Source organism: Schistocerca cancellata, chromosome 5, assembly GCF_023864275.1.
Source record: "Schistocerca cancellata isolate TAMUIC-IGC-003103 chromosome 5, iqSchCanc2.1, whole genome shotgun sequence".
NCBI lineage: Eukaryota > Metazoa > Arthropoda > Insecta > Orthoptera > Acrididae > Schistocerca > Schistocerca cancellata.
Genome location: NC_064630.1, coordinates 530,904,746 through 530,915,129, shown reverse-complemented (window position 1 = coordinate 530,915,129; position 10,384 = coordinate 530,904,746). Strand labels below are relative to the sequence as shown.

General features: G+C 41.0%; 1 protein-coding gene across 1 annotated transcript in view; it reads left to right on the top strand.

Annotated features, from left to right (window-relative positions):
* Positions 1 to 9,856: 9,856 nt before the first annotated feature.
* Positions 9,857 to 10,384, top strand: part of LOC126187975 (abl interactor 2) — a 63,062-nt gene continuing 62,534 nt past the window's right edge. The window contains exons 1-2 of the mRNA XM_049929362.1: positions 9,857 to 9,967; positions 10,076 to 10,200. Of these exons, the coding sequence (XP_049785319.1) occupies positions 10,179 to 10,200 (22 nt within the window). The 5' untranslated portion in view covers positions 9,857 to 9,967; positions 10,076 to 10,178. The remainder of the gene's footprint in view (positions 9,968 to 10,075; positions 10,201 to 10,384) is intronic.

Genomic DNA, 10,384 nt, shown 5'->3' with positions numbered 1-10,384 from the left:
CATATCTGATGAGGTAGACTGGGACGCAGGGTCCATGGTTGCAAAACGAACACGAAATATACTATTCTCAACACAAATTATGTTGCAGTAAACGACATAAAACCATACTGTCACTTGTAGAACAAATACATTTTCTGATCACAAGTACCAGATTTAACAACAGTTTCAATGTTCAGGGTGCTATTTGGCAAGACAGTTATAAACAATTCAATAAAGTAGTGAACAACACGTTGTAGGGAAGCAGCCTAATCACGCCGTATAAAATTCACATCAGTCTTTCCATTGTGTGCCAGCCTAGTCCGCTGTAACTAGCTCTGGGGCCATAAATGTTGCGCAATACTTTAAAAATCAAGTAAATAACCTGAAACGTTTCTAGCGTATCAGGAGTAATACTAAATCAATATGTGTTGAATGTCAGTTCAATAACTTTAACCATTTTCGAAATTTGGATGTTTTTCTGTAAAAATCATTGGCGCAACAGAAAAGATCTAGAAAGTTAAAAATTTATATTTGGATTCCTTTTTCATAATAACTTAGTAGAAACAGTATTCTGGATCTCATAAATTAAAATTGTAGTTGAAATTATGATTTCCTGGTTTTTGTCTTAGAAATTAAGGAAGCAAGATAGATTAAGTAGGCGAATAAATAAGGCTAGGATGTTTAAATTTGAGTAGAAGGGAGATCCGGTATAATCATAAAGATGTGAGAAGTTTCAATTGAATAACTGTAAAACTATAGCGATAGCGTATCTCCAAAGGGCAAGTTCAGAGCTCGTCTACTGCGTGTAGTGTAATTAAATTAATTCTCTCGCCAAAAATATTTGACTTAGCCACATCAAACTTTTCTTATGATTACTTACCTGTGTGTTGATTGCACATTTAAATTGTGAGCTTCATTGGCCATCAGCAAAGGAAGCAATGATTTATTCGATAACTTAAAGTGGTGCATTACTAGCCCAGTGGCTAGTCGGGAGAGCAATTTTGATCAGGCGTTCCCTTAGCCGTCCGCACCGCGACTTTATACACTCCTGGAAATTGAAATAAGAACACCGTGAATTCATTGTCCCAGGAAGGGGAAACTTTATTGACACATTCCTGGGGTCAGATACATCACATGATCACACTGACAGAACCACAGGCACATAGACACAGGCAACAGAGCATGCACAATGTCGGCACTAGTACAGTGTATATCCACCTTTCGCAGCAATGCAGGCTGCTATTCTCCCATGGAGACGATCGTAGAGATGCTGGATGTAGTCCTGTGGAACGGCTTGCCATGCCATTTCCACCTGGCGCCTCAGTTGGACCAGCTTTCGTGCTGGACGTGCAGACCGCGTGAGACGACGCTTCATCCAGTCCCAAACATGCTCAATGGGGGACAGATCCGGAGATCTTGCTGGCCAGGGTAGTTGACTTACACCTTCTAGAGCACGTTGGGTGGCACGGGATACATGCGGACGTGCATTGTCCTGTTGGAACAGCAAGTTCCCTTGCTGGTCTAGGAATGGTAGAACGATGGGTTCGATGACGGTTTGGATGTACCGTGCACTATTCAGTGTCCCCTCGACGATCACCAGTGGTGTACGGCGAGTGTAGGAGATCGCTCCCCACACCATGATGCCGGGTGTTGGCCCTGTGTGCCTCGGTCGTATGCAGTCCTGATTGTGGCGCTCACCTGCACGGCGCCAAACACGCATACGACCATCAATGGCACCAAGGCAGAAGCGACTCTCATCGCTGAAGACGACACGTCTCCATTCGTCCCTCCATTCACGCCTGTCGCGACACCACTGGAGGCGGGCTGCACGATGTTGGGGCGTGAGCGGAAGACGGCCTAACGGTGTGCGGGACCGTAGCCCAGCTTCATGGAGACGGTTGTGAATGGTCCTCGCCGATACCCCAGGAGCAACAGTGTCCCTAATTTGCTGGGAAGTGGCGGTGCGGTCCCCTACGGCACTGCGTAGGATCCTACGGTCTTGGCGTGCATCCGTGCGTCGCTGCGGTCCAGTCCTAGGACGACGGGCACGTGCACCTTCCGCCGACCACTGGCGACAACATCGATGTACTGTGGAGACCTCACGCCCCACGTGTTGAGCAATTCGGCGGTACGTCCACCCGGCCTCCCGCATGCCCACTATACGCCCTCGCTCAAAGTCTGTCAACTGCACATACGGTTCACGTCCACGCTGTCGCGGCATGCTACCAGTGTTAAAGACTGCGATGGAGCTCCGTATGCCACGGCAAACTGGCTGACACTGACGGCGGCGGTGCACAAATGCTGCGCAGCTAGCGCTATTCGCCGGCCAACACCGCGGTTCCTGGTGTGTCCGCTGTGCCGTGCGTGTGATCATTGTTTGTACAGCCCTCTCGCAGTGTCCGGAGCAAGTATGGTGGGTCTGACACACTGGTGTCAATGTGTTCTTTTTTCCATTTCCAGGAGTGTACATTTCGCACAGGGATAAATCAGGGGAGACAAGCACATTCATAAAAGAAATAACACTCAGAGGTGAAAATGCTGTCTGCAGTGGCATGTGAATTTCATTGGCAGGCACGCTATTCTTCCAAGATTTTAGAATCTTATTATATTCATTGATGTAGGTGTTTCGATTACTAATTTTTTCGTTTAACACCTGCCACAGCACACTCTGGAACTATTTCCCGCGTTTTATCCGCAATTTATACAATGCTTGGTCTCACAAATTATGAAGTTCATATGACTCGCCTTTTTGATTAAACACACACACACACACACACACACACACACGCACACTGCTGCAGAAAATCAAACATTGGTAGCTGTTCTTGTAGTTCTAGAAATTACGAAAGTGCACATGCCAATCATTGTTTTCACTTTTTTCAGCAGTAAAATAAAAAAAAACCACTGAAATCGAATGGGTACAGCAGCAAACACACCACGATAACTGCGACATAACGATCGTGTTTCGAAATATTGCCACCAGGGACCAGTGGTGCTAGGAAAGTGGCGCAACAAATTACAACCAAGCTGTAGGCCTACTTTTTCTGGTGTGACAAAAGTTGCGTCTCTCAAACCTGGGAGTTCACACGTGCAACTGCAGTATGCCGCTAGCTGTGGCGTGTGTCAACCCGGCTTAACATGTAAACACGACGCGAACATGTTTCCGAAATTCGGTTTTCGTCTTTCGGAAGATGTGTTGCATGTGAACTTAATGAGTATGTTAGTAGAAAAGCTCCAAAAACTCCGTTGTTGCGTCTGCTGAAACTTGTTTGATCAATTTTGTATTTTGTAATGCACAGTTAGAGCTTTTTTGCAGAGATATTAGAAAGCCTGAATCATTTTTCGATCCAGAATTCTAGTTCCTGTTGTGACAGATCACCAAGGAATATTTCAGAGTGTAGCGATTATAAAGCAGCCAATAAAAGAATAACAGACAAAAGCATGAAAACGGCTGCTATAAAATGAGTGAGTACGTTGATAACATGTTAATTTTCGACCCTAGCAGACAACACGATTCTTCCTCTCCCACCCCCCTTCTTGCTAACATCAAAGCATTTTTCCCGAGAGACCTTGACGTAGACTTCACATAATGTCGTGTCTCATTCCATTCTTTTGACCGCTTGTGTATATGCCGCCATGTTAAATACCCTGCAGAAGGTTTTCGTGTTCTGGTGGTCCTTTCCAGTACCCTGGAACGTGAATCGATTTCCAGAAAAAAAGAAAGACCAGAGAAAAGCCAAACAGCCAAATCGAATTTCTGTGCCTGACCAACCTAAAAAAAATCATATTTCTACATTTTAGCATGAAAAATGCCACTCTGGAAATCTTGTATGACTAGGCTTTCTTTGTCTTGGTTAGTGGTCAATACAGAGACTGCTGGCCTAATCTGTGCGGCCATGCATTGACAGTGAGCTCAACACCATTGAGCTCATTGTGCATGGGATCAATGTGTTTAGTAATCTCCAAGGTGTTTAGTAGGGGTGGCAAAAAATAACGTAACTGATAGAAATAACCGGTTACTGAGAAGTAACAGTTATGTGATAACCGCTCATCTGATACTGACAGTTATTTCAATAACTGCCAACAGTGCCTCCAGCCATGTGTTGACCGAATACCGTACTACGCTTTCGCATCAACTCGTCGGAGAACTGGCTATGAAGGAAACGGAGAGGCCATTTGGAAGGCGCTCTTTATTTCATGAGAATAACTGTGAGACGCCATCTGTTGATAAGAACTGTGTACTGTCTTGTGCGCCTACGTTACTTTCAGCACAAACAATTAAATAAAGTTAATATCAGAGCGGTGGCTGATAGAACTGCAGTACAGGCATTAACAAGTACGGTTGTTTCCTTCAGCCACCGCCTTGTATGTCCATTTAGCTTGGACGGGTAGTACAAAGAGAGTTACCATAAGGAATTCGAGCGCTATGGAAATAACTGTCAGAGATCGGTATTTTCCTCCGGCAGTTATCGTTACTGGGTCACAGTTCTCGTTCTGTGGCAGTTATCGGGCTACCACTACAGGTAACCTGGAAGTTGGTAACGGAATAACTGTGTGTCTGTGTTCCTAACTCACTGATGTTTCCAGAGAGGATAGTTACTGGAGCGAACAAATGTTTTCGTACTCTTTCAGAAATGCCCCTGGCCATCATGAATGACAAATAACATGTCAGAAAATATAACATAAAACATTTTAATACAATAATTATTATCCTCATCATTTGTCAGGAAATTGTCAAAATATGTGAATATATAACAGCAACTGCTAATATTCACAGAATTGATACACTGTCAGAATAATACACAGTTATGCACTTTTAATAAATTTATCGTACACAGAATACCTGATATTGACTGTTGTGACCAAGTGCTGTCAAAACTGAAATATAGCATAATTTTTACTTAAGCTGGTTTAACAATCTCTGTTAAGATATTCACCTACAGAGTAGGAGGAGGGGTCAATGGAAGCATCCGATTCCACCCATCTGCTTTGACGTAAAGGTGTTTTTTTGTTTATGTGTTTGGCATTTTCGTTTGGTGTTATTGGTTTGTTATTTGTAGTGTGGTAAGATGTTTAATGTGTGTGGTGGGAGGGGGAGGGGGAGGGAGTGGGCGGTGGATTGGGCTGGCCGATCTAGTTTGCAGCGCCAGAATTTTCTGGTGGTAAGTAACTTTTTTTTCTAGTTGCCATGTTTTGTGTATTTATGGAGTATTGAATGTGTTTTAATTTATGTAGGGATGTTTGATTTGTGGATTTTTGAGGTTGTGGTTTTGGTTTTATTTTTCGCAGTTGTAAGTGTTAGTTTTCTGGCATCAATAGTTGTGGTGGACCTATATAGATCACCAGAAATGACTGATTCCCATTTTCGTAGTTGTAGGAGTTGGTGGTTTGGTATCGTCATCTGTGGTTGACCTATATAGGTCAAGGGAAATGTCCGATTCCAATTTTCGTAGTTTTAGTTGTAGGTATTGCTGTTTCGGTATTGTCATTTATGGTTGACCTATATAGTTCAAGGGAAGTGTCTGATCCCCTATGATTTTGTTGGTGTAATTTTTTTCTTTTTGTTCGTCATTTTGTGTTTTTGGATCGTGGTATGTTTTTTTTACTATTATATTTAACTTGTCCTCAGCCTAAAACCCCCAACTTCCTGCAGTTGACCTGTTAGTCTGATTGTATTTTTGGAGGGAGATTTTATTGTCTTATTTATATGTACCTACGTGTTTGTTTCTGTGTGTATGTAGGGACGTCACAGACACTCTAAAAATAGCCATTTCCTCCATATTGGGGCCATCATGGGTCAAAGCAGACAGGTGGAATCGGACACTTCTGTATAAAAAAGTCTTTCAAACACTCTGTAAACCGTGCTTTATCTGAAACCAAGTTTTTTATGGTTGCTGACTTGCTGGCAGTTTATTCAGTATTCAGTTTCCTGAATATCAGACCTCTTTTTGGACCAAGGTAAGTGATTTTAGATCTTTATGTAGATTGCTGTTCCTATTTCCAGTATTGATATTATGTATTGAGCTATTGGTTGGAAATACTTGCAACAAATTTCACTAAGGGACAAATATACTAGGAAGCAGTGGTTAGAATACAAAGTTCCTCGTACAGGTTCCTACATGGTGTTCTTGAATTTATACCACAAACGATTTTTGTTACACTCTTTTACATATTACAAACTTTTGCTCCGTTTGATGAATTACTCCAGAATATGATCCCTTATGAAATAAAGAATGAAAGTGTGTAAGCTTTTTTATATTTATGTCTGCTACATCTTACATCATTCTCAATGCAAATACAGACTTGTTTAGGAGCTTCATCAGTTCTGTGGTATGCCCTTCCCAACTGAATTTATTATCGAGTTGTAGTCCCAGAAATGTAACACTGTCAAACTTTTTGATCTGCATGTCTTCATATGTTATACATATGCTGTAGCTAGAGAAATTGAGCTGTTTTCCAAAGCTCACATAAAACTTTGATTAGCATACTCACACTTTCCCCAATAGGCCTATCTTGTACAGGACAGGAGTAAACGAATCTATCAAATTGCGTACATTTTTTTGTTATATTACAAGGCTGTACACTTATTCTATTAAGTGAGTAGCACAAGAAATTAAGCTTATTATTTAACCTACAGTATTCAGTTTACATGTTACTTCGTACTTAAAAACGCATGTTATTAACATTTTACTTAAACAGTACTGTGGCGAAGTTCCATGTACTTTCTGTTGCAGCTGCGAAGATAATTTCTAATAGTGACCAATAACCTACACACATATAATATGAAACACTAATAATCGTTCTAACATCAACTGAAATGTACCCGGAGTTAATTTGCTAAGGTTATGAAACGATTCATACGACAATCCTACCATTTTGCACTACTCGCAGTTATACTATAACTATTTCGTTATTTAACTGTAACCCCATTGGAGTATTCGGCAGTGAAAAATAGCTTAACACTTATTGATAACAGTCAAAAATAACGGTTATCAAAGGGTAAGTGGAACCGCGATAACGGTTACTCCAGAATAACTGTTTGGCCCACCACTAGTGTATAAGCTATCCCCAATGATATCTAGCTAATCCAGTGATCTTTATACTAATAATATGGAGATCACTGAGCTGTTGTTGTTGTTGTGGTCTTCAGTCCAGCGACTGGTTTGATGCAGCTCTCCATGCTTCTCTATCCTGTGCAAGCTTCTTCATCTCCCAGTACTTACTACAACCTACATCCTTCTGAATCTGCTTAGTGTATTCATCTCTTGGTCTCCCTCTACGATTTTTACCCTCCACGCTGCCCTCCAATACTAAATTGGTGATCCCTTGATGCCTCAGAACATGTCCTACCAACCGATCCCTTCTTCTGGTCAAGTTGTGCCACAAACTTCTCTTCTCCCCTATTCTATTCAATACATCCTCATTAGTTACGTGGTCTACCCATCTAATCTTCAGCATTCTTCTGTAGCACCACATTTCGAAAGTTTCTGTTCTCTTCTTGTGCAAACTATTTATCGTCCATGTTTCACTTCCATACATGGCTACACTCCATACAAGTACTTTCAGAAACGACTTCCTGACACTTAAGTCTATACTTGATGTTAACAAATTCCTCTTCTTCAGAAACAGTTTCCTTGCCATTGCCAGTCTACATATTATATCCTCTCTACTTCGACCAACATCTGTTATTTTGCTCCCCAAATAGCAAAACTCCTTTACTACTTTAAGTGTCTCATTTCCTAATCTAATTCCCTCAGCATCACCCGACTTCATTCGACTACATTCCATGATACTCGTTTTGCTTTTGTTGACGTTCATCTTATATCTTCCTTTCGAGACACTGTCCATTCCGTTCAACAGTTCTTACAAGTCATTTGCTGTCTCTGACAGAATTACAATGTTATCGGCGAACCTCAAAGTTTTTACTTCTTCTCCATGGATTTTAATACCTACTCCGAATATTTCTTTTGTTTTCTTTACTGCTTGCTCAATATACAGATTGAATAACATCGGGCCGAGGCTACAACCCTGTCTCACTCCCTTCCCAACCACTGCTTCACTTTCATGCCCCTCTACTCTTATAACTGCCATCTGGTTTCTGTACAAATTGTAAATAGCTTTTCGCTCCCTGTATTATGCCCCTGCCACCTTTAGAATTTGAAAGAGAGTATTCTAGTCAACATTTTCAAAAGCTTTCCCTAAGTCTACAAATGCTAGAAACATAGGTTCGACTTTCCTTAATCTTTCTTCTAAGATAAGTCGTAAGGTCAGTATTGCCTCACATGTTCCAGTATTTCCACGGAATCCAAACTGATCTTCCCTGAGGTCGGCTTCTATCAGTTTTTCCATTCGTCTGTAAAGAATTTGCATTAGTATTTTGCAGCTGTGACTTATTAAACTGATAGTTCGGTAATTTTCACATCTGTCAACACCTGCTTTCTTTGAGATTGGAATTATTATACTCTTCTTGAAGTCTGAGGGTATTTCGCCTGTCTCATACATCTTGCTCACCAGATGGTAAAGTTTTGTCATGACTGGCTCTCCCAAGGCCGTCAATAGTTCTAATGGAATGTTGTCTACTCCGGGGGCCTTGTTTCGACTCAGGTCTTTCAGTGCTATAACAAACTCTTCATGCAGTATTGTACCTCCCATTTCATCTTCGTCTACATCCTCTTCTATTTCCATAATATTGACCTCAAGAACACCGCCCTTGTATGGACCCTCTATATACTCCTTTCATCTTTCTGCTTTCCCTTCTTTACTTAGAACTGGGTTTCCATCTGAGCTCTTGATATTCATACAAGTGGTTCTCTTTTCTCCAAAGGTCTCTTTAATTTTCCTGTAGGCAGAATCTATCTTACCCCTAGTGATATACGCCTCTACATCCTTACATTTGTCCTCTAGCCATCCCTGCTTTGCAGTTTTGCACTTCCTGTCGATCTCATTGTTGAGACGTTTGTATTCCTTTTTGCCTGCTTCATTTACTGCATTTTTATATTTTCTCCCTTCATCAATTAAATTCAATATTTCTTCTGCTACCCAATGATTTCTACCAGCCCTCGTCTTTTTACCTACTTGATTGTCTGCTGCCTTCACTACTTCATCTCTCATAGCTACCCATTCTTCTTCTACTGTATTTCTTTCCCCCATTCCTGTCAATTGTTCTCTTATGCTATCCCTGAAACTCTGTACAACCTCTGGTTTAGTCAGTTTATCAAGGTCCCATCTCTTTAAATTCCTTCCTTTTTTCAGTTTTAATCCACAGTTCATAACCAATAGATTGTGGTCAGAGTCCACATCTGCCCCTGGAAATGTCTTACAATTTAAGACCTGGTTCCTAAATCTCTGTCTTACCATTATATAATCTATCTGATACCTTTTAGTATCTCCAGGATTCTTCCAGGTATACAACCTTCTTTTATGATTCTTGAACCAAGTGTTATCTATGATTAAGTTATGCTCTGTGCAAAATTCTACCAGACGGCTTCCTCTTTCATTTCTTACCCCCAATCCATATTCACCTACAATGTTTCCTTCTCTCCCTTTTCCAACTCTCGAATTCCAGTCACCAATGACTATTAAATTTTCATCTCCGTTCACTATCTGAGTAATTTCTTTTATCTCGTCATACATTTCATCAATTTCTTCATCATCTGCAGAGCTAGTTGGCATATAAACTTGTACTACTGTAGTAGGCGTGGGCTTCGTGTCTATCTTGGCCACAATAATGCGTTCACTATGCTGTTTGTAGTAGCTTACTCGCACTCCTTTTTTTTATTCATTATTAAACCTACTTCTGCATTACCCTGCATTACCTGCATCACTGAACTAACCCCCTTGATATCATCCTTGCCTAGGCTCAACATTGCCTAAGACCTTTGCTTTTGTTTCCCTTGACAACAGGAGTATCGTTGAAATGGATGTTGTTGGTGGCTGTCAGGTGGTTGCGATGTATAGAAAAGTGTTAACATTGTGATTACAGTGAGAAGTACGTTGAGTTATGAAAGTGATGGCTAGTAGTGTGCTATTGGGAATAATGTTATTGTGAAAGTGAATGTTTTTCACGTGTGATAATTGTATGATGTGTATGTGACAGGGAAGGGCGGGGTTTCAATTGGTCATACTTCCGCTGTTGGCTTTATCTATCCATTATTAGTGTCCATTGGATGTAGTAACCAGTCAACAAAACAATCCACAAGATGTGTTCTGTAATACATCCTGGTAAGTGTCCAAAGATTTTCTGTCGCTTTTATGTTTGTATTATAGGCTAAGTAGCGTTCGGAGGGAGGCACTGGTTGTTTATGAGATTGAAATGAATACCGTCAGACAGTATTGTTAGTGAATGCTTTTTATTTAATATCGTATCTACTATTGCTCACCTATAATGACCTTTGAGGGAAAATAA